Source organism: Gekko japonicus, unplaced genomic scaffold, assembly GCF_001447785.1.
Source record: "Gekko japonicus isolate JY-2015 unplaced genomic scaffold, Gekko_japonicus_V1.1 scaffold93, whole genome shotgun sequence".
NCBI lineage: Eukaryota > Metazoa > Chordata > Lepidosauria > Squamata > Gekkonidae > Gekko > Gekko japonicus.
In genome coordinates this window covers 615,312-640,614 of record NW_015160838.1, presented here as the reverse complement: position 1 = coordinate 640,614, position 25,303 = coordinate 615,312, and the positions used below count along the sequence as shown (strand labels likewise).

The following is a 25,303-nucleotide window of genomic DNA, read 5'->3' as shown; positions in this document are numbered from 1 at the left end:
TTGATCAATCCATATTCAGCTACCTACCACATTAGCAAGTGCTTACTGAGTACATGAAGTGACACTGCTTTTTCATTCTCAGATAACCTAAAGAGAATACTGTATACTAATGCCTCTACAAAAATAAAATACAGTTGAATGTTTGTATATTTTTCACGTATGAAAGGTTAAAAAAACCCCTTACAGCACAAGGAATGATGGCATCCTTCCAAACTTTTCATGCTCAAATTCATTTTAACCTTTTAAGTCAGTAATCACCACTAAGGAAACTTTTTGTTTGATTTCCTGGCTAACACCCATTTACTGAGGACTGTAGGTTGGAACAGCTGTAGGCATTCTATTCTGCCATTCTCTCATCAGAGCAAGAAAACTGTTCCTGAGATTACAGACTGGAGAATTTACTTTTCTCTTCTCCCCCACTTCCAGAATACATAACAATGTAAGGAAGGAAGAGAAAGATGACTGTCCTTAATTCACATACGTATTTCTCATCCAATGTGTACAGCCAGATAATTGTTTCTCTATGCTGGTCAGGTAAAATACACACACTCACTTACTGGAGTACCACACTACAATAGCTTGCTCAGTTCTAAGCTACTGGCAAACAGCTAAAACATACTGCAAGGAATGAGAATGAGCAGTCTCAGCCACTGAAATGAACACCCGTGGCTTACTAATGCACCTGAATTCTGCTGTTGTTATATATTAATTAGAAATTTAAAATTGTTGAGTGCATATAAAATGTTTGCCATTGCAAAATGCAATTTAAGGCAGACACCCAAATACATATTCCAATCATAATTATTACAGATTTTTTCTTGCAGCATCTGAATTGTTGTTAGCTACTTTAAATGTGCATTTCAGCAAATCAGGGTACAAGCCCCCATGCCACCCTGCAAAAAGCTGAGGAGTACTGTGGCTGCTAGGTGCCAGATTTACAGTACAATACACTCCCCACAAAGTAGTCTCATGAGTCATTCAAAAATACTCTATTGAAACTGTTCTTCCTGCTGTGTAACAGAGAGTGAAAAAGAATTAATGCACAAAAAGAAGAACTAGCCATAATACATTTTCTTATATTCAGAGGTCTCAGGTCTCAGCTTTGGGTTATGATACAAATGTTGAAAAATCCTGCCCAGGAAATAAGATGATCAGTACACCATAATTCAGAGCCGCCACATACAGATCTGTATAATTTCACTGAACTGATCTTTTACCATCATCTATAGCACAGGCTTCCGAGTATCAAACATTATCGTAGGCATTAATTCACCAAATCAAAAATATTATATTCCCTAATATATGATGTACGTTTTCACATACAGGATTACTATTTTGAACCAGGAAATCAGTTTGAGCTACTCCCTACTCAGTTTCCCATGCCCTATTTCCAATCCCAGGCTTTCAAGTGCTCTCACTGCTGCTTCCAATATGAAGCTCTCTGTGTGCAATATTTTCAGTTGTTGCAGAGTCCATTCCAACTTATGGGCTTGAGTTCCTTATGTAAGATGAAGCCAATGGCATTTCACAAGCTAGCCTGTTCAACTGAGCAAATATATTCACCATCCACTACAGCATTCCTACATCAACAATTGCCTTATGATCATCACATGCACACAGTTTAGTACTATGCTACCATTTCTTCGGTTTAAGGAATAAATGGGGAACTTCAACAACTTTTTCATTACTTTGTCTACCTTATCATCCTCATAAACCAATCTGAGCTACCATGAGAAACAGTGCAATAAAGTTACAGAACTCACAAATGCACTTTGAAGACAGGTCCCAGAGGGTACCTATCATTCTTTTCCCGTTTCAAATGTGTCCTACATAACAAGACGACATACTTTTGGGTCCACTGGGCATCAAAACTATGCCACTCAGACTTACACAAGTTTAAATCCTAGATGACCTCCTACTGCTCAAAATTTAAATTTTACATTTTCTGCAAGACAGACAGACTATACAATACATTCAATTAAAAATCAGGAACACATAAAATAAAAAAAAAACTATGCTTAAAACCTCGCTCAGCATGCTCTTTCAATAAATGAGATGGGCAAATATGAGTACAGTTGTGCAACTCTTTCAGTTAGTACATGAAACAGTCTAGTTTTTCAAAGCTAATGCCATATTTGCTTCTGCAGAAAAAACAGGGAGGGGGAAACTATGCCAACCTCTCCCAGGACAACAAACCCAACTGTTTTGGACTTTCTGTCAATCTCTTCTAACATTTGGGCAAAATCTGAAATCAATCATAGTTCACCAGCTAGGGTTCCCAGCCTCCAATTAGGGTCTGTAGATCTCTCAGAATTACAGCTGATCTCCAGATTAAAGAACAGTTCCCCTGAAGAAAATGGCTGCTTTGGAGGGTGGACTCTATGGCACTATACCCCACTAAGGTCACTCCCCTCCTCAAATCCCACCCTCCCCAAGCTCCACATCCAAATGTCCAGGAATTTCCCAACCCAGAGTTGGCAACCCTATCTCCTACCCTCTCGCCTACTTTGAACCCATGGTACAAATCCTTCAAAGAGCTTTACACCAACAACTATATACTAGCTCATCTTGAAAAAGAAATTACTTAAGGTATAAAAATATTCAACATGAGGGTGTAGTCAGACATTTATTTATTTAAATTTATAGCCCGCCCTCCCCACATGGCAGACTCAGGGTGGGTTCTAACACATCAGTCTGCACACAGTGCAGATGTACAATTAAAATTTTAAAATTTAAAACACATAAATCAATTAAACAGTCTAATACTAGATGTACAATATGCCTCAACAGATGATGTTGATATCAGTAATGTAGGATCTGCGGTCCCTGGAGGGGAGGCCATATCAGGTGGATGCCTGCTGTCTCAACTGAAAGCCTGGTGGAAGAGCTCCATCTTACAGGTCCTGAGGAATTGTAACAGGCCCCACAGGGCCCTGATCTCATAAGGGAGCTCATTCCACCAGGCAGTTTGATTTGGTGCCATTGCTGTTTCCTTCCAGATTTAAAATGCACGATCAGACAGCAACATCTGTCTCTGGTTCTCCAGTTGTCTGTGTTCCGTTCTCCACCCTTCCTGCGTGTTTATTTGACACCTGTGAAAGTCCTATCCTTTTGGGCTGAGCAGGTTTCACACCAGATTTCCTGTTGTCTGATCCCTCTGTTGCAAACCCAAGCTGTCAGGCAGGTCTGACTGGTCTCTTTTGTTTTCCCGGCTGCCATTTTTGTAACTAGTTAGCAATGTGTGCATAACCACACCTCCGTGCCCGGGCTGTGAAGCTGAGGGGAGGGACACAGTGCCACTGTATTTTCAGTTCGCCTCCTCTGTAAGCAATTTGTCCTGTCAGGGGAAAGGGCCTGCAGATGAGACAACAGCCCGCCTGCCCACTTCATGGTTGCAGCCTGATTGATCAACTGTGGTGTGAGCATGCAGTGCTCTGATCATGACAAAATACACCCGATTAAATTAGACATGCGGCCAGTCTGCACTAAGCTTGCTGTTTGACGGCAGTGTGACATATGCATTCCTTTAGTTGCTCCATGTAAACAATACTGAAGTACAGTGCAAAAAAAAAAAACCCTGGATTTTTAACACTGTACATATGACAGCAGTACAAATAATCAGTAAAAAAAGAGGAACACTTATTTGTAACAGTGAAAGGGATGATCGCAGGAAGGCCTCTAAACCAAATGTCTCCACAGGTAACACATGCATCACCTACAAGACCCAGGAAGAGACTTCAAAAAGATCCATACTAGCCCTTTAAAAAAAAGTTTTATCTCATAGGATTTTTCTCTGTGCCGCTTATCTAATAGATTCATTTATTGGAGGAATTTATGACTGTTCATTTATGGTGGTCTTCCTAGTCCATGTTCTGTTTCTAGGACAGAACAAAACTTGGTAACACGCTGGGATAGGGAAGAAATGGCTCATTATATTTTTCATTACTCAGAAGAAGCTCTCGTTAAAGAAAAGGTTTGTGGCCCCTGCTCCAAATTTATGTTTGGAAAAAGATTTAAAATTCCTAGATGCCATGCTTGCAAATGCTTTAAAACATAAATTACTATGTGCTAGTATCCAATGCCTGGTCACCTTGTCAACCAATTCCCTGTGATATTACAAACTTCATCTAAAAGAACTGTAAAGTGTTGTAAAGCACTGGTAGTGGAGTGAGAAGCATTAATACATAGCACATCATTCTCCTCCCCATGGTGAAAACACACACAATATTAATACTCCCTGCTTTATTAGGTAATCACAAACACCATGTTTCTAAAAACACTAAAGGAAAAGACAGAGAAAATGATCAAATAGCAAAATTTGAACTCAAACTATGCATTTTGAGTTTCGCTTCAGAATGCATAATATGTAATCGAGCTCAAAATAAGCCAGAGTTACATGATAAAGGGATTCAGAAAGTGAAAGGACCTAGTAGAAAGTATTAGGTGATGCTTGTTCATGCCCAGGACATCATAGTATAATCTTACACTGTTTTTATGTCTGTTTGGGTTCTTTTACATCAGCATGAATACAAGATGGATCCATCTCTCCTGATAACGCAAGCCTATTACAGTCAATATCAGACCCACATTAATGGCTAAAGAGCAGCAAAATACACTGAGACAACCTATGATTTCTTTTTAAGTCATAGCAACGTTTCTAGGTTTCTAACTTGCAAGGAAAATAGTATTAAGACACCATGTTGAAATGCTTTTATCAAGAACCAGTATAACATACTTGTATTATTTTAAAGTTCGCACACTAGTAGAGAAGTTGCACCATTTCACTGATATCTATATCACTATTACCCCATCCCTTCATGCATCCAGGGAATACACAGAATATGGAATCCATGGGTATCATTCATAGAAATTTTGAGCGGCTCCATATGCAGCTTCTCTGACACTACACCCAATACCAAATTCATATCTCCCCTCTTGTTGCTCCTACTGACATGAAAAATTCCCACTCTTTGGCCATTATTTTTGCTGTTACACTTCTTTCAGCTTATGTGTATGTGCTCCTTAAAACAAAATAAGAACAGGAGTAGTTTTCCTGATCTCATCTGACTTGTCAGTTTGTCATGATTGATTTATGGCAAAGCATCACTTAGCCCACTGGTTAACCTTTAATCCACTATGGTCCACCAAGTATGCAACATTATTATCATATGCCTCTCAAACAACAAGTAAAACAGCACTCCTGACAAGGCAATTTTATCTATACAAGTGTATTTATGATATATGCATAGGATGACACAGATATAAGGCAATGAGACCTCCTCCAACTCCTTAATGTTAGCAGCCAACTCCTTAATGTTAGGTGAGATTCCTGTTTGCTGGTTATCACTTTTTTAGGAACCTAGAACAGAAGATTGCATCCTTAGGACAGGGTGAGCAGCATAAAACAATTCTCCTTTGCTTGTTGTCAGAAGCCACTGCAGTTTAAGAAAAGCAGCTGCCTAAAATCCTAAAGGCCCCCCAAGATTTGTAGAATTCTCCCTGGTGGACCTACAGCCACTGTTAAAGAACCACTGGCATAGCTGATCACCTTCTTCTTACCTGGGTGTCTTGTCAAGAGGAAGTACTTCAAAGGAGTAGGCAGTATGTTAAGGGGCTGTGCAAGTGAGGCACGTGAAGCAGCAGTAAAACTCTCCCTTTAAAATTCTTATTTAAAAAATCGGGAACGGATGAAAAAAGAATGGGTGAACAGCTTGTAACATAAATTTGAACAAACATGGCTATCAGGGACAAGAGGCACTGAATGACTAAGTATTTTAATTAAGAAGCCTGTAATAAGTTTAATAAGGACTTTAATTTGCTTGTTTGTATAGACCATGTTAAGCCCAGTCACAGAAAAGGGGAAAACAACTAAATCAAGGACAGACCACTTCTCTGAATGTCCACAATATTTTACTGCCTCCACTTGGTGAAAACATAACGGTTGCATACGGAACAAGGTAAAAAAGTAGAAATGAAGTTATTTCCTAATGCATTGGGATTGTCATCTCCCATACAGTTCTGCTCATTCACTAAGATCTTCTTCCGAGTCCCTTCTCTATGTGCTCCCAACAGAGTAAAAGCAGGACATGGTGCAATGTCTATGGAACAGCCTTCCTCATGCAATTCATGACACCTTTCTTGACGGCTTTTGGATGCTAAGCCATTTTGGGAGGCTGTTTTTTTGTTTTCATTGGATTGGGGTTTGATAGTTTGGTTAATTCTGATCTTGTTCCCTGATCCTGGTCTATCTCCAGTGCAACCCTATGATCTTCACTTATTTTCAGGCTGCTGGAGGTATTATTTTATTTTCTGATAATTGTTGAAAGCCACCTTGAAGTGAATTGGGAAGGTGGGCCATATATATTTTAGCAATTATAAACATTCACAATCAGCCTCTCGGATCTTGGAGTACTGCCTGGAACTGATAGCCTCCTAACTTATTCAATGTTCAATTAATAGGTTCCTGTGTATAATAAAGTCAGGTAATAAAGAAGTCAGAGCAATGTGGCTTTTGTGAAAAAAGCATGCCATGTTAATCAGCTGTACACTAACATCTGTCATAGTCATGCAGATATTAGGCAAATCATCAAGAGCAACTTACTTTGGAGTACATCTGAAGTTGTAGCCTTCAGTGCAAAACAAGTTGTTCACCCTAATACAGAGCATCTCAAATCAAAAATACATGAAAGCAATCCACAAAGAACCTCTCCTGCCTAATCCCCATTAAAATGGACATCTAACAAGCAATGTAATAGGATTAGAATGCAGAAATTAAAACCAAAGTAAAAATCTGGAACAAAGCCAAAACAAAACACACATATTAACATGACATATTAAACAGTGCAGAAATTACATAACAGGATAATACATACAGCAACAGACAGTATGTATTACACATAGTAGTCTCTTTCCTTTCTTCTTCTGGTTAAATAAAATAAATTAAATAACATTATTAAAACGCCCTATTATCTTTGTAAAAATTATCTCCTGAATAATTCAGTTTTGCATAGTTTGCAGAATGCCAGGACAGTGGAAGCCTCCTGACTGCATAAGGCTGGCCATTCCATAAGGTGTACAAGTAATTGTTGATCTTGCCCATTTGTAGGGTAATACCTGTAGAAGCCCCTGCTCAGATGACTGAAGGTGTTATGGGAAAGCATGGGGGAGATGTGGTCCCACAGATATGAGGGTCCAAGTCTATGAAGGACTTTGTACATGATAGTCAATACCTTAAATTGACTCTGGTAACTCATAGGCAGCCAATGGAGTGACTCCAGAATGGGGCTGATATGTATGCTCTAACTAGCACTTGGTAATAATTGAGCAGCATTCTGAACCGACTGGAATCACTGAGTTTACTCTGTGGCAGGAGTGGCCAAACTGTGGCTTGGGAGCCACATGCAGGTCTTTCACACATATTGTGTGGCTCCCGGCAGGGCAGCTGGGCCGATCAGTCTTTCCTTCCCCAGCCAGTTGCCCTTCCTGGGAAGGCTTGAGGCAAGGGGGAGCAGAGAAAGAAAGCAACTTTAACTTTAAATGCATTCTCAAAGCCCCCCCCCCGCGCCTACAAATATCATTGCACAAATAAATATCACTGTCAATTTCTATTTTTACCCCTTTTGCTTTTATTTTTGGCCAGTCTCATTTAATGTTAATAAAAAGCAAATTTGCATATTTGCCAATAAAAACATGTGTGCAATATTTGTTTATGGCATGCAGCTCTCAAACGCCTGACGTTTATTTTACGTGGCTCTGGCCACTCCTGTTCTGTGGGGACACCTATGTAGAGTGCATTACAGTAGTCTAGTCATAAGGGTACCATGGCATGGATCCAGGTGGCCACATTGGCCAAGTCAAGTAAGAGCCCATCTTCTGGGCTAAGTGTTTTTTGCAGCTGAGCAAGCAGTAATATTGGATTCAGTATAACACCTAAGCTCTTGACTAAGTCCATAAAGGTCAGCTGAACTCCATCAAAAGTGGGAAGCACAGTGTCCTTCAAGATCTGCCTTGCCAACTAGCACTACCTCTGTCTTATCAGGATTTAGTTTCATTTTGTTCAATCTTAGCCATTTAACTACAATGGACATGCAACGATTCATGACCTCTACTGCATCACCAGAAGATCTGGACAAGGAGATAAAGAGCTGGGTGTCACAAGAACACATGAAACTGCCTTATACTGCATCAGACCCTTGGTCCATCGAAGTCAGTATTGTCTACTCAAGACCAGTGTTCCCTCTAAGCTGTTAGTGTGAGCTAGCTCACAGTTTTTTAGCCTCCGGCTCACAAATTTTGGTCTTGGCTCAGGAAGGATGGCTCCAGAGCAAACTAATTTATCAAGCAACCAAGTTGCTTGCTTACAACTTTAAGGCCAGGAGCTCACCAAGTAGAATTTTTGCTCACAGGACTCCACAGCTTAGAGGGAGCCTTGCTCAAGACCACAGTGGCTCTTCGGGGTCTCAAGCAGATGTCTTTTCCATCACCTACTACCTGATCCTTGTAATTGGAGATACCGTGGGACATTTGGTTGCTTTTTCAATTGTAATAAATGTTGATGATGAACATGGGACCTTCTGCATGCCAAGGAGATGCTCTACCACTAAGCCACGACCCCTCCCCTATGTCATCAGCATACTGATGACGGCCAGTTCCAAAACTACAAATGATTTTTCCTGAGGGCTTTACATAAAGGTTGAATAGAATGGAGATATAACTGCACCCTGCAAAACCGAGGACAACTGGTCTCCAACTGGTCCTTTTGAGTCTGTCTCTGAGGAATGATTTGAATGAGTCCAGAGCACATCCTCCTGTTCAGACGAAGGTCATCAGAACCACCAGGGCTTTCGCTCTCCCACTGCCTGACCTGAAGGCAGACTGAAAAAGGTCCAGAGGAGATGTTCAAGGATATCTTTGTTGAGTAAATGTGAATAATTTTGGCAACTATTGATACACTATAATGTGTTTTAATTATAATAAATAATTAAAGTTCAATTTTCAGTGTTATAAAGTTTAACTTGATATCCAGATATTCTAGTCATCCCATCTACTATGACTATATGAGAATGTTTCTGTCCAAATAATGCTCTTTTTTATTACAAAATTTATCTGTGGCTTCAATTGTTCTAGAAACTTTTCATCTCAAGACACAGTAAAATTGAAATATCAAATTTATACATTAATTTCTCTTACAATTATTGTTCATATTCAGCGCCTCTCTTCCTCTTAGAATGGCATGACATGACTCCTCATACCTGGAATAGGTTTGATAAGACATGGTAGAATTGCTGCACTGGAAGTTATACACTAAATATTGAGAAATCAAAGGATGGAGTAAAAGATCTGTAGTATAGAGCAAAAAAGATCTCAACAACCATAATGGGTTAAATGGAGAGAAAAGTACTAATAAGTGTATTAAATATCTAGGAATTTTTATCTCTGGGGTCAACAGTGAGTCCCCTAGAGTACATTTCAAAGTGCTAATTGCTGAAATTAACTATTAAATGGTGATATGGTTAAATCTCAAAGTAGAGTAAATGCCATTAAAATGGTAATGCTACCAAAAATGAACTGTTTCCTTCAAAATCTGCTTGTAGTAATTCTGTAAAAGTGACCGAAAGAATGGCAGAGTTCAATAAGTCTTTAAATATTGGTTGTATAGTAGCTCAGAATAAGTGTAGTAGGATAAAGTTGGGGATAAACTGGCATTTGTATTATTAAGCAGCCAGACTATCATGGCACATGTGGATGTTTCCAGTGGGTAGCCATGTTAATCTGTAGTAAAAAAAATTCAAGCCCAGTAACACCTTAAAGATCAACAAAATTTTCCAGGTATAAGCTTTCTTGAGTCTAAACTCACTTCATCGTGAGACTAGTAATTTCAGATTTTGATAGATCATTTGTGAGGATGTCATAAAAATACTTCTACGGATTAAAAAATGGATAGGAATTTTTATGATTAGAAAAAAGACATTATTAAGAACATGCTGCATGTCTGAAACTGTTTAAGCTCTAGGGTATTCCAAAATACCTCATCCTTTGCATCTCTACAAAAGATAACGGGATTAAAAGCAGGATTTTGATATATTTGGGGAGAAGAGAAAAGTCTGGAATAGACACCCACATAGAGTTGGTGTTTAGTAATATGATAATACCACTTAATTCTGTAGCGAGCAGTAGTAGTAATCACAGTATTACCCTTTTATATTTACAAGTTAAGAATCATTTAATTTTTAGATTACAAAAAAGTATTCTGTTGCAGACAATACCAGACAAAGGAAAAAATCCATCTGAAATGGCATTAAGATCTATTCTATCACCTGGAAAAAAGAACATAGAAATTCATGTTGACATATGATTCCTCTTTCCGGTTTAGTCTTTTGTTTAGAGAAAACATAATGAAAATGATCCACCAAGGGCATCTCTCTCCCTGGAGACAAGCCAGAATTTATAGTACCTTAGACAAAAAATGTTAGTGCTGTGAAACTGATAAAGCTAACCTCTTTCACACATGGTGGTTATGTGAATATACTCATAGTTTCTGGGAAATGGTGTCAGAACTTGTTACAAAAGGTTAAGAGTCAAGGTACCTTATATTCCAAAGTTTATATTACTAAGTAGTGTTAAAATGATCTTGTAAGGATTACAGATAACTCGTGTGATGTTGTCCATGGGGTCGCAAAGAGTCGGACTCGACTGTGCGACTGAACAACAACAACAAAACTAGAGTATCATATTCCAAATAGAAACAAGGTATGTTTCCAAGTAAGCAGAACTGGTTATACAAATTCAAAGAATTACATTTTTTAATTAAACTTGTGAAGATCTGAGAATATAAAAAGGCTGTGGCACTCAGTTCTTTAGCATAATGAAATAATTCTGGTAGAGATGCGATGTTTTTAGTATTAGAAATTTGTAATAAGGAAGTAGAAATAAGATAAGTATTTTGTGCCTGTTTTTCTGTTTTTATGTAATGGATTAATAATTAATAAAATGAAGTACTGCAAATACTATATGGGGATGTGGGGACCGACTATTGATTTAAATGGCCCATTCTCATAAACTCCATAAACAAAATGAAAATTAAATTTTAAATGCTTGTAAGTCCAATCCATTGTTTGATAAATATCCAAAGAGAGGTCGAATGAAAGAAGTGTCACTACAGTGAAAACTGGCTGTACTGTTCACACAGTGATTTAAGATACCACCCGTTGCAGCTGATACCATAAGAAAAATGCAAGTAGTTTGGTCAAGGATTACAGGGTTTTGTATCAGGTTCTCCAGATGAGCAATTACAAATTTCATCACATTTCGGGATACCTCTGTATCTACCTAAAACCCAAGATGAAGGGAAAACATTAAATCTGGCTAGCATAAAGGCTCTGCATTGCAGCAGGATCACCAAGTTTGACTACTCACATCCAAAACACAGAGAACACAACACCCATTCTAACAACAGTTTAATACTAGAATAAATAGGCCCTGACTTGGATCCCAGGACAGTTCAATCTCATCAGACCTCAGAAGCTAAGCAGGGTCAGCACCAGTGTTCCCTCTAAACTGAGTTAGTGTGAGCTAGCTCACAATTTTTTAGCCTCCGGCTCACACGTTTTTGTCTTAGCTCAGGTAAGATGACTCCAGAGCAAACTAATTTATGCAGCTGCCAAATCGCTCACTCACAACTTTAATGCCAGTAGCTCGCAAAGTAGAATTTTTGCTCACAAGACTCCACAGCTTAGAGGGAGCATTGGTCAGCACTGGTTAGTACTTGGATGGGAAACCATCAAGGAAGTCCAGGGCAACATGAAGAAGCAGGCAATACCAAATCACCTCTGTTCATCTCTTGCCTTAAAAATCCTATATGGTTGCCATAAATCAGCTGCAACTTGACGACACTTTCTACAGCTAGAATAAATAGACCAGGGGTGTCGAACTCAATTGTCACAGGGGCTGGATCTGACATAAATGGGAGTTTGTGGGGTCGAGTCATGTGTGTCATAAAATGTAATGCCATGTACCAGAGATATACACTTTATAAAGAACACAGACCAACACAATTAAAGACATTATTTTTTTACTTAAAACACAAACATGCCTAAAACAATAATAATTAACAATAATGAAAACATTACAATAATTAGCATCCTGATGATGTTCATACAAATTCATAGCAGCCAGCTTTATTCAAAGAGGGTTTGGGGGGGGGGGTTGCTAGCAGCTCATATCCAAATTGCTATCAAGCAAAGCATCCATAACACTACTGTATTCAAAGAGGGGGTTTTTTTTAATTGACTCTGACTTCTCAAATTGCTACCAGGCAAATAATCCTTAACAAACATGCAACTTTACTACAATATAATAATGACAGAAAAAAACCTTACTCACCCCACATGTGAGACTGCAGCAGCAGGCAATTGTGCCTCTTACAGCTTTCCTAAACAAAACATAGCAGGGAGCTTCGAGTTGCAAAGGATAGCCCAAAAACAAGTTGCAGAACACCCTGAGGCTCTTGGGAGTCTTTGTGAAGAAACACAGGAGGTACTTTGCAGGGCAACAACAGAGGGAGAGGAAACAGCTAATCGCAGCCACCAGAAAAGCTAGTCACGTGGAGCTGCCAATTGCACTGAGCTTCTTTGCTGCCAACAACAGAGGGAAACAGCTGATCTCAGTCCCCGAAAAAGCCAGTTCCATGGAGCTGCCGATCAACCCCAACAGGCAGCAGTAAATCTTTACCAGTGTGGGGTAGGGGGTTGGGTAGGGGGGTGGCAGGGAGGTAGCGGTCTACTCGCAGGCTGGATTCAAGACCTGGATGGGCCAGTTCCGGCCCGCGGGCCATATCTTTGACACCCCTGAAATAGACCATTGATTATAAAATCACAAGTATTACTGATCTACAAAAAGTATCACTAGTTTGCCTACAAATAGTGATACAAAAAGTATCACTAGTTGTTAGTTATTTGCAACCTAAAAGAAAGGAAAACCAATTTTCATAATTGTTCGCTGTCTACTCAATGAAAGCCATTTCTATTCACTGTGAGCAAGTATTTACAAGTCTGTTATAGAAAATACTCAATTTATTATATTGGTATCATCAGAGGTGCTTACATGGAATCCAATGATCTTCCACAGAGGCACTTAGCAGATCTGCACTCATTTAGCTTGAAGAATGCTACAGCATCAGGTGCTCCCCTATCACTGTTCTGCATCCTTCAATCAAAGAGGTATAATTACTTATCCATCAATCTACTTGCAATGAAATAAAGACCTTCCTTTGAAGTAATCTTTCCAAGTACTGCACCATGTGAGTGTTATAATGGAACGCATTATAGGCATTTTAAGGTGTACCTCTGATATAATAAGCAATTGTGCCTCTTTGGCCAAAATCTGATGAAACTTGGTAGGTAAGCAGCATCAACATAAGGGCGTGTTTGGAACCATTACCCTGATCTCAAACACAATTAGTTGCAGATAAATTCCACTAACTCCCAAGGAGTTCGTTCCCCCTAAAGCATAATTAAGACCACCACTTTACAGTCCAATCCTAAATATATTTATTTGGACACAAATTCAATTGCTTCTGAACTGTAATCTAAAATGTTGTTGTATCTAAGGAAGAATACACCCAAGGTTGTTTTTTTAAAAAACAATGTTTCTCACACCATAGAACTCTAAAACAAACAGGAGTCTTGTGGCATCTTGAAGACCAACACATTTTCTTCTTGCATAAGTTTCTAAGTTCAACAGCCTAATTCCTCAGATGTCTGGGTATGCCAGTTTATACTAGAATAAAAAGGTGTTAATCTTCAAAATGCCACAAGACTGATTTATTCACGCTGTAACAGACTAATATGGGCTAGCCCTCTGGAACTTAGATTTCTAATTCTCTTAGGCCTTGCTCCTGACAAGAGGGTTATTAACCTCAGTGAGGTTCATTTGTCTTTAAAGGGGGCTATTATACAATCTAAAATTTGCCTATTACTCATTGTAGATAAACAATTCCAATTATATTTGTGTAATTACCAATTTGCTAACAATGGTCTTAGTCTACCAAGCAGTATGGCTGAGCGAGTCATTCATTTCACTGCAGTTTGGATAGAGAGTCCAATGAGCATACCACTGAAATGAACACAGAGGGTCCAACAGAAGTATCTGATGGGCTGTGATTGTCCATTCTGTTTAATAAGACATGAGACAACTAGTCTTGGCCTAGGAACATGGCAACACACTTTGGGAGAAATGCCCTCCACCAAAAAATTCACCCCAGTATTGCATTCATTGTGACAACATTCTGTCCATGTACAGGAGTCCAGCTTCTAACTCACAGCCAGCATTAAGATGGACAGGAGGGAAAGGAGCCATCAAGCTTCCAGCACAGAGCACACAGCTAATGGCACTGGCCAAAGCAGGACAATGTTTACTCATTCCCATCTTGCCATCTAGTTACAATGAGAAGGGACAGAGACTGCTAACAGCCAGATGGCTATAAACTCTTTCTTTTGGTAAAGCAAGATCCAAATGATTCATAGGTGGACCAGCTCCTCCATACTTGGGTTAAGTGCTGTCAAATTATAAATTCCCAGGATACGGGGGTCTCTTTCATTTTGTGCATCTGTTCAGATGGGCACAAGCTATGATAGACTATGCTTTCACCCAGGGACTGCATCTTGTACTTGAGGCAGGAGACAATGGAATCCCAACCTGGCTAAGGTCACAATGGACTCTAACTTATGGCAACTTCAACAAAAGCTAGCCTGTACTATATCAAAGAAGTACCTAGAAAGGAGAGAGGACTGTATGTTTTCACCTTTTCTTTGTGCTCTCGCTAACCCTGAAATCATGAACAGAACATGTGTATTATTTTATGCATTCATTAAACTTTCTTATATTTTGAAGCCTCTAAGTCTGATCTCTGGAAACTCACCAACCTATTGGGTCTTGCTATTGTGGCAATAGGGAAGGGCAGCAGACAAGCTCACCAGCCCTGGAGAACACTAGCTTAAAACGGTAAAGTTGTGAGAGCTCCCTCAAAGTTGCTTGTAGAAGCATAGTGGGAGGAGCAAAAACTAGGCAGGGACTCTAAATGGCAACACAGGTACAAAGTGTTAGGCAGGAGATACTCCTAAAAGTCACTGATGGCAGCTGGTGGTTACCCAACTTGTAACTGCCAGTTTTGGGGAGGAAGAGGAAGGTGAAACGTGGGGCAGTTGAAGAGCTCTCCTGACCTTCCGTGGGGGGGGGGGTGTTCCAGTCAAAAGGAACAGGAAAGGGCTTGCAAGTCCATTCCTTCACAACACTCACAGTAGGATCATTTCTCTCGTTTAGAAAATATATTGACTTGCAATTGCACACCATTTTTTCATTTTAAATTAAGCCACATTAACACAATTCTGCCCTGACCTGGATAGCCCAGGCTTGCCTGATCTCAATAGATCTCAGAAGCTAAGCAGGGTCAGTCCTGGTCGGTATTTGGATGGAAGACCACCAAGGAATACCAGGGTCACTACACAGAGACAGACAATCGCAAACCACCTCTGAATGTCTCTTGCCTTGAAAACCCTACAGTACCATCATAACTTGGCTGCAACTTGATGACAGAAAATATTCTGTACTATACTACCATCCGGAGCAGCTTCTGTAAAGATCGGATTTGTGTCTGTGTGTGCAAAGCATCACTGATTAATCAGCAAATATGTCTGACAAACCAGATGTGGCTGAAATCGAGAAATTTGATAAGTCTAAGTTGAAGAAGACAAACGCAAACCCACTGCCTTCAAAAGAAACAATTGAACAGGAGAAGCAAGCAGGTGAATCGTAATGAAATCAGCCCTTCCAAATTATGCACTGTACATTCCACAAGCCTTGCCTTCTTATTTTACTTCTTTTAGCTGTTTTAACTTGGTAAGATGCAAAGAGGTTGGATAATGTTTAAATGACTGTACTGCCCCTTTCACATCCAAAAACAAAAAGAATAGAGAGAGAGAGAGAGAGAGAGAGAGAGAGAACTACTGATGCTGCATGAAGGCACTGCCCCTTCCATCTGCCTGTTCAGCTTTGGTCCTGATAGCAGGAAAGAGCTTGCATGATTCCTGAAAGAAGATCCTGGATCTAGTAACACATGAATACACGCAAAGCTGTACCATGATCCTGCGAGCTGTAAAATGCAATTAACTGAGTGCCTTTTTTTTGTTCAAATGATGTTAATTATTGGAATCCACAATTTTTTAAAATATGCAAATAAAATGTTTTAAAACCTGGAAAAAATATTATAAACCATAGCTGCATCTACACAGGCCCTACCACAGCAGCAAATGGTTTGGGAACAGCATCCACATGCCCAGTCCCCACATGCTGCTCACAACCACTACTCCGAAGTTCAACTTTTGAATCAGATCTATGGCTGCGGTCACACGGAGCATTAGGCACGCTAGAGACACAGAAGATAGGCGGATTTTCCGGGTGCAATCTCACCGCCACATCTGGGAAGCGTAGAGCTCCCGTGCCGAACCCAAGGCTTCCCGCCGAAGATGCGCGGTTAAAAACTAGTACCTCGGAGGTACTAGTTTCCGGTAACCGCGGGGCAAGGGCGGGCGTCTGATCGTGTTTCCAGTGGTAGTTCCGGCGCCCGCCCATGCCCCCTCGTATAAAGGGGTTTTTTTTCCAACTGTCCATGGGATCCGCATGAGCACCCAACGGGGCATGCGCACACTTTGGTGTCCGGAGGAAAAAAAACACCCGTTTGCCGCGCCGCGCCACTTGTTCGCTGTGGCGCAGGATTGTGGTGTGCTCGACACCTCCCCCCACCACAGGACCTCCACAGTATGTCTGCTGGCGCAACCGCGCGTTATTTTGCCCCGGGGCAAACAGCCACACTTCCCCCCCGCATTTTCCTGCCCGTGTGCCCGCGGCCAAAGTAGGTTTATTGTGATCTGTCGGAAAAGGGAAAGCCCTGGGAAGCACATGAATCATGCTTAGAATGAGCATGCTGTTATGGGGACATTCTACTTTAATGTGCATGCATTGCATTTGTTTATTTATATCCTGCTTTTTCTTACCACAGTTGGGACTCCGAGCAGTTTTAGAACATCATTCTTTCCTCCTCCACTTTCTCACAGCAACAACCTGTGAGGAAGGTCAGGCTGAGTGTGTGTGACAGGCCCAAAGTCACCCAGACAGCTTCCTCAGTAGAAGTGGGGATCCAAACCTGGGTCACCCAGGGTCCTAGTCCACCACTATATCTGCTACACCACACTGGCCATCCTGTGGGCTTCCAGTGTTTCATGAGGGGGGAAATCCCAATGTGGAAGCAGCCTAGTAGCATAGCACTACTACATGGAGTGAGCTGAACAAATAAAAATCCCTTATTTCACAAAATATGTCTTTATATATCCAACTGTTACTCATTACCTAACGCAAGACCGTTAACAGATCTGATCTTGTTATCAGTCACACATTCCTATTTATGAATGAATTCCTTTGCATGTAAACGAAATAGTCTGTGCACAGAAACTAAAGGAAGGTGCTAAATTTCCAAATCTATACATTTACTTTCTCAACAATTTGAGGGAACTTTATAAGATTGTCATAATAAAGCAAAGCTGGGGTAAATGCAGCAATATCATACATTGCAATGCAAACCCAACACTGTAGCAATGTATTTGAAACCCCTTAACAGTCTAGCTCAATCAGCTTTTAACAATGAGCAGATTGTACATATTTATGCCCTAATCTACCTCCCTTGTATAACTCAACTACATCTAAACCAGAAGTCAAAGATCTTTTTTCTTTTCTTTACTGTAGTCATCTACTTATGTTCTCAGCCCACACAAATAACAGAAAAAAATGGATGCATATATTATATGCAATCACTAAATGTAAGTTTGTAGTTCTCTGCACAGTTACCTTATTTTAAAGTAAGTTGTGCTATAAACTGTATTATTAATTCTATGTGCAAAGCAAATAGGGGGTTCAATAAAGTAGGGACTCTTTCACATCTGGTAATCAGTTTCATAACACCACATCTTTCTTACAGACATTTTTCAGGCCCTGTTATTCCTAAGCACAACCTTTCCCTTTGATTTAAGCTATGCAGTAAAGTACAATGTTAGGTGATGCTGAGTTGATTCCCAGTTCCTTTTACTCCAGCCCAATCACAATGATAATCTCTGTAGCCCAACATAAATTTTGAACCACCTCAGTATCTCTGGAATCAGAAGTGGTACAAAGCTTATTTTGTGGCCCAATAACCCATAGTTCCTTATTCTTTAGTTACTTTGCAGAGTTTTTGGACTACCCCAAACGAAGTGAAGCACTCTCAGATGCTTATTCTTCTGCCAGTTATGAATGCAATCCAATGGGGTTGCTGGAGACACCCTGCTTTGGAATGCTTTGCATAAAAACCAGGATTTGGACCTACACTATAGCACCTTACAGAGGTTCTGGGCATGTATGACCTGGCATGGTTCAAAGCTTTTTTCTGAGGTACAGTAGCTTCAGTTCCTTATTTTCTAAATACTTAGCAAATTATGGGGCAGGGGGTACACAGCACTGAGCACTTTGTTCAAAAAACAGAGTTTGGGATGAGTACCACAATCTCATAAGATCTTGGAAGCTAAGCGGTGTTGGCCCTGATGGGAGACCATCAAGGAAGTCCAGGGATGCCATGCAGAGGCAGCAGTGGCAAACCACTTCTGTCTGTCTCTTGCCTTGAAACCTTTACAGGGCTCCATAAGTTGGCTGCAACTTGACAGCACTTTCCACCACCACTGCTTTGCCAGATGCCATATTCTGATTTCAGGGATGGATTGAGTGGATATGGACTGACATTGATTTTGTGGTGCAGCATCCTCAGATACATATTCTTCAGCTATTTAGCAATGCAAACCTATAGGATTTCTGTGAGACATTCCACTCTGGAGCACATTCCAATAAAACTAAGCACCAGACTGAGTACCACTCTATGATCCTTGCAGGGCATCTTCTCCTACTTCCAGGGATTTCTGAGCTGAGGAGGCTGTGGTCCTGACTGCATACCTGTTTAACTATATCAATATTCGTAACTGCAACGTAGAATTGATAACCAGTGACTGCAAACAGGGAACGGAGAACCAACTTCTATCATAAGAATCAGGGAGGATTTGCCTAAACATTACCAGATAGAATGGTAATGCAGGGCTTCCACGTTTTTTAAAAAATGTACAGCACACTTAGTGTTGGCAGAGGTGGGGGGATGGAAAACATCCACAAACATATAGCATCCTCTATTTTAACACTGCTATAAAGCACTTTTTTGAAGAAACACTGTGGATCTTCACTAGGGATGCCAGCCTCCAGGTGGGGCCTGGAGAGCTCCAAGAATTACAGCTTATCTCCCACAGAGCTCAGTTTCCCTGGAGAAAATGATGCTTTGGCGGGTGGACTCTGTGGTATTGCAACCCACTGAGGTCCCTGTCCTCCCCAGGCTTCATCTCCAATCTCCAGGAGTTTCCCAACCTGAATTTGGCAACCCTAACCCCCCCCAATTCCCTGCCAGTGGCCAGGAGAGACCAGACAGCCCTAATTTTTGGTGTGGTTATTCCTATCTGGCCACCCCTTAAAAGAGAGTAGGACACATTTCACATCCAGTGGGAGGATCCTGAAGGACTCATCCTCAAGCACAGATTTGCCTTCAGATGCCACTGGGTGCAGAGCTAGGCATTCTCCCCTCTTGCATCTTAACACTTGCCCAAGGGGGGAAAGTCACACCCACACAGCAGGCACGCAAGCCTTCCTTACTCTGAGGTGGGCACAGCGCACAGAGTAATGCAGACACAGAATCCCATTACCATCAATCCTACAAGGCAACTCCCCCTGCTCCTCTCTTCCCTTCAACCTTATGGTTTTCTTCCCTCGCAGCCTGCCCACCTCAAAAACACATCTGACATCCATCACCGTCTGGATCTCTCTTCCCCCTCCCTTTCGCCCACCCCCTTCCCCTTCCTCTCCATTTTCGGCAGGCGTCCACTCCACACGAAGCCACCCACAGGAACCAGAAACAGCCATTCACTCCGCTACGTATATCTGTTTGCTCAGGCAAACACGCAGTCATATGCAGAAAACGGATATGGCAAGGGTCCCCGGGCGCGCAAGACGCCTTTCTCCATCCCCACTGTAACGAAGATCATAATGAAGCTTGCACAGCCCCACTGGAAAGAGAAAGGAAAGGGGAAAGGGGGGAGGGGACTCGAGTTTGAGCCTTCTCCTCCCTCCTTCGCACACACCTTCCACCACCACCACCATGATCTGATTCCCTTCAGCAGCGGTTAGCTGGTGTATTGCCCCACTGTGCATAACGGTGGAGAGCAACACAATCGAAGTGTAACCCGTGCACGCGTCTTTCCATCATGCATGGGAATACAAAAAACGAGGGTGGTTCTCCGTGGACGACATACATAGAGGATGGCTGCACACACATACGCCTCCGAGCCTTTTGGTGTGCGGGGGGGGGAGGGGCGCCTAGAGCAGCTGCCCGCGGTTGGGGTGAAGGGCGCCGCCGGTCAAGACTTACCCAACAGCAGCAGCTTGAGCTCGCGGCGGGAGTCCCGCTTATCCCGGCGGAGCTGCCTCTCAATCTCATCGTTGATCCGCCGGGCTTCCTTCGCTTCCTCGCTCAGGCAGCACGCCATGATGGACTCCAGAGTCATTCTTCCTAACTGGTTCAGGCACAACCCCCGCCCCCACTCCGAAACACACAACACACACACACAAAGCCACGAATACAAGAAAGCCCTTCTTCTCCTCCTCCTCCTCCTCCTCAAATAGGAGCCCCCACTCCCGGGGACAACAGCAACGCTAGGCAAGATGCCCGGGAAGAGCTAGCACGCGAGGACACATCCACAAAATCCCCCTCCCCAATCCTGTCTGTGACACGGCTGCTTACAACTCCTCCTCTTCTGCTGCTCTCAATCATGCACCAAACAACATGGAAACATCCACAGGAGGAGGAGAGGCGGCAGCCCCAGCGCTGCCCAAAAGACAGCGAAGCGCCGGTGCAAACACCTTCTTTCCCCTCCTCCACGCCTGCAGACTGACACAGCCTTCCCTAAGACTCGCTAAAATGCCCCCTCCAGCTTCCTCAACCGAGCCGTCGCCGCCTCCGCCTCCGGAAAGCTAATTCCTACGGAGCCCTCCCCCGCTCCACACACACATTTTCTTCGCTCCCTTTTCTCCCCACCCTGGACTGAAGGCAGCCCAATATTCTCCACCGGAGGAGGGGGCGGGAGCGGAGGCCTTTCCTGGTGCCTCTGGGAAAGCGCTAGCTCCGCTTTCAAGATCTTCTTGGAATTGGAAATGAACTTCCCCGGCTTGGGGATAAAGAAGGTGGCTTTTCTCTTTTTGGTCTTCGAAGGCGGCAACAACCAGGGAGAGCGAGCGCTCCCTTTCTCGGTTCCGCCTTGCCTTTACTGTAAGGAACGGGGGTGGGTAGAGCAAAGCACAGCCTGTGGTGCATAGACAATATGCAGCCAAACTGATTTCAATGGCTCAGCTCTTCGGGCGTGGTAAAGGGAGAAATATGGCGGACCTTTTCTCTTTTCCTGTCTCTCCAATTTCCCCTCCCCGAAATGAAATCCCAGGAAAATAAACCGTCAGACCCACTGAACGGGGTTTATACTGCTGCGCTACCACGCACCAGCAATAAGAGGCAAAGGTTGAAGCCGTTTTTCCCCCCTTAATGACTGCAAGGAACGTTGCCTTTTTTTGTGGAGCCAGAATCACCACTGCAGCAGGTCAGGGAGGATCTGCCTCTTGCCGTTTCCTGCCTTCCGAGGCTCGATAGGAGGTGCCTGCTGCCCCGCCCGGGTTAACGTTAGGGTTTCTCCGTTCTCCCGCGGAACTGTGTATCCCTGCCAAGAGCCGGGCAGTGTAGCTGGGGAAGGGCAACGCTAAGGGCAGGGACTTTATAGAGGCCCTGGACGAGAGACTGGGGACTCCTAGGCCACTGAAAGTTTTTGGCTGTAATGGTCATGAGTTATAGGGATGTACTAAAAGGAGAAATAAGAATGCCCATTGGGAACAAAAGAAGATGCCTGAAGGCTGGTTAGGTATAATAAGAGCTAGGAATGCCAATTAACTTGCATGGGCTCAGTTGAACTACATTACAGCAAACAAAAATGCAAAACAGATCTGCTCTGAGCCTGGAATGACAGCCCCCAGAGTGGAAGCACAATCAGTGGGAGTACCATAAGTGTTCTGGAACACTCTATCTGATTCTCAGTTGGGCACTTCAAATGAGGAAAAGTCATAGTAATTTAGTCCTCACCAAAATTACTGGCATAGCTGAAGAAAATTTATCCTTGAGATGTCGTCAACATTTTTTCCCATATCAGAAAGACTATATAGATTTTTTCACATGCTAAGAAGCCTTTGTCACATATGGATTATAGATTTTCCTCGTTTAGGTCAATAAACCTGTTAAGGGATTCCAGGATAGGCCTAATGATATTTGCAGATGTGCACCTGTCTTAGTTGACTTCAAGATAAATAAGATCAATTTTATAAACTAAAATGGATGAATACTTCTCTGTTACTATAGGCTAAAGTAGCATCAAAGCTGAAAATGGAAATATGTCAGTACTTTGAGATCAGTGAAACAGGTGAAATTCATTTTAGTAGGTCTGGGAGGCTTTTTAAGCTTTTGTAAATGTTTTTACAAATGTAATAAAGTGTGAAATGAAGTGAGAAATAAAATAATCATGTTCGAAAAATAAAAGCAGAGAAAGTTATAAATGAGTTAGATATGCTGGAAAAAGGTTAAAATTAAGTGATGCAGGTAGAGCAGCAAGACTGTGATCAACTATGGAAACAACCTGACAAACATCTTGCTTGGCTCTTAGCAAATACACAAGTGGGGACCCGCAAGAAAGAAATTTGCAGGATGGTCATCCTATTCCTCACACCTTTGCTTCCTCCTGTCTCCCCCTACCTACTCTTTCTCCCTTCGGCCCACCTTTCTCTCTCTCTCTCCTCCATGTATCATTTGGAGGGTGGAGTCTATGGCATTATACTGGTCTGTAGTTCCTCCCCTCATCAAATCCCACCCTCCCCAGGCTCCACCCCTCAAATGTCCAGGAATTTCCCAACCTGGAGTTGGCAACACAATTTCCTTCCCACACAACAGCCAACCTACCTTTATCTGCCTCTCTCTTTTCAGCTTTTTGTATCCGCACCTCTCCCCCACAGCCTCTACCTAGGAAAATTACAGTCTTTCTCCACACTGGGGACCAAAGCAGCTTACATTATTCTCTCCTCCTTTTTCTCTGCACAACAACCCTGTGAGTTTGGCTAGGCTGAAAGTATGTGGCTGGTCTAAACTCACCCAGTCAGCTTGCACTGCAAGATGGGGATCTGAACCTGGGTCTCACAGACCCTAATCTGAAGCTCTAACTGTTACATCACACTGGCTTTCATAGGGTGGCTGCTGATGAACGTTCTAATCTCTCACTGTTGATGTCTGGAGTTAGATCCCTGCAGAGGCCATTTCAAAAGGTATTGGGGGGGATTCAACCCTCCCTGAAGGGATTTTTTTACTCTTTGGATTTTTATGCAGACTCAGGAAGTCTACTGACTATGTAGGGAAAAGCTGTTGAGGGAGAGTGAGCCCTCTGTTGGCAGAAATAAGTATCCACACAAACCCATCCTTTGGGAATTAGATATATAGATATTGGCTGCGTTCAGACAGGCAGTTTCATCCATTGCTGCTGCTGTTCCCTTATGGATTTAAAGTGCATGATCAGACAGCAACATCTGTCTGTCGTGACGCAGTCGTTTGAGTCCTCACCCCCCTTTGCTGTGTGCTTCTTTGATACCTCAGAAAGTCTGGTCCTGTTGATCTGAGCTGGTTCCAAAATGGACTTCCTGTTGTCTGATCACTCTGTTGTGCACCCAAGCCATCAGGCAGGTCTGACTGGTGTCTTGTTTTCCAGCCGCCATTTTGTTTTACTAATTAGCGAGGAGCACATAACTGCATATAGGAACCTTTCTCTCTCACACACCCCAACGGGCTGCTCAAAACGTTGTTTTATTTTTAAAAATTCTCAAAGAAAACATTTTTTTGTCCTTGGGGGAAGGGGTAAATTGAAAAGATTAGAGGGAGGACAACAGTGAACTCCATATCCAAGCAGTCTCAGCAAGTGCTTGAGTGTATGCTCAGAGGGCAAACCTTCTTAAAAAATGGCCGACAGCCCCATGAACTACATATTCCAGCAGGCTGATCAGTGCTTGTGGGCATGCTCCAAGGGCAAACTGCCTCCCTGCCTGCTGCCATCTGATCACATAAAAGTGCTTTGAAGAATGCAAGGGGTGTGGTCTGATCATGACAAAATAACCTGGCTAAATTAGAGGCAGGGCAACAGCAGATTGAACTGCCCATCTGAACACAGACATTGACTGGCTCAGAGGATGTGACGAGGCTCCAGATTCACCTGGACAAGGGCTGAGCAGCAAGGACTGGCAGTGGGCCTCTACGGCCCTGATGCTGTTGCTAGGAAAGGTTCCCCCAGGCATGGTGCAGCAGCCTCAGGGTGGAAGGCCAGGAGGAAGCACTGCAGTGCCTGTACCCCTGGGATCAGCCCCTCCCTCCCAAGAGTGAGGCTAGTTATTGGCCGCTAATTTCGGGGTGGTAGCGAAGTTAAGACACCACATATCTCAGATGAACACTAGCAATTTATAGAAAAGTTTATCGATGTGGAAATTAATTTAGGAATAAAAAAGTGTGAGAACTGGGAAAAATCTAGAGCCTGATGATTTGGTGAATGAGGTCTGTTCCATTTTTATTGAAGAACTGGCCTCATATTTATTGAAATAATCTCTTATGATAATGGACCTATGAAAACTTGGGTGGATTAAAACCTGAGCTGGAGCTATACAAACTCTCCATGGCACCTGTTGACACCTTTCCTGGTACCCACCAAGCACTTTTAGAAAGTTGGCAGTGCCAGGTGGGACTTTTGCCCAGCAGTGCTTCTAACAGGCCACTAAAGATCTAATAGGCTATGCAGGTTTTTTAAAAAATTGCTTCAGCAGCTGCCTCCACAGCACAAGGATCTTCACTGGGTAAGGCTCCCAAGTACTTACTGCGATTCAGCGGGGGACACATGCTCCCCGGCCAGAACATTCCTCCCTGTAACGCACGATGCCGTCACCAGGAAGTGATGCTGGGAGACGCTCTGACAATGGTGCTGAAAACTCGATGGTACCATTGAGTTTCTAGCCCCATTGCCAGAGCGTCGCCCGGCGTCACTTCTGGGCGACAGCATGGTGCGGCGTGTCTGTT

General features: G+C 42.5%; 1 protein-coding gene and 1 pseudogene across 1 annotated transcript in view; one reads left to right on the top strand and one right to left on the bottom strand.

Annotated features, from left to right (window-relative positions):
- The window catches only part of LOC107116527 (guanine nucleotide-binding protein G(q) subunit alpha), a 151,180-nt gene extending 130,117 nt beyond the window's left edge, over positions 1-21,063 (bottom strand). Inside the window, exon 1 of the mRNA XM_015418457.1 lies at positions 20,540-21,063. Coding sequence (XP_015273943.1) covers positions 20,540-20,675 — 136 coding nt within the window. The 5' untranslated portion in view covers positions 20,676-21,063. The remainder of the gene's footprint in view (positions 1-20,539) is intronic.
- LOC107116586 lies at positions 15,667-15,977 on the top strand (annotated as a pseudogene).
- Positions 21,064-25,303: the final 4,240 nt, after the last annotated feature.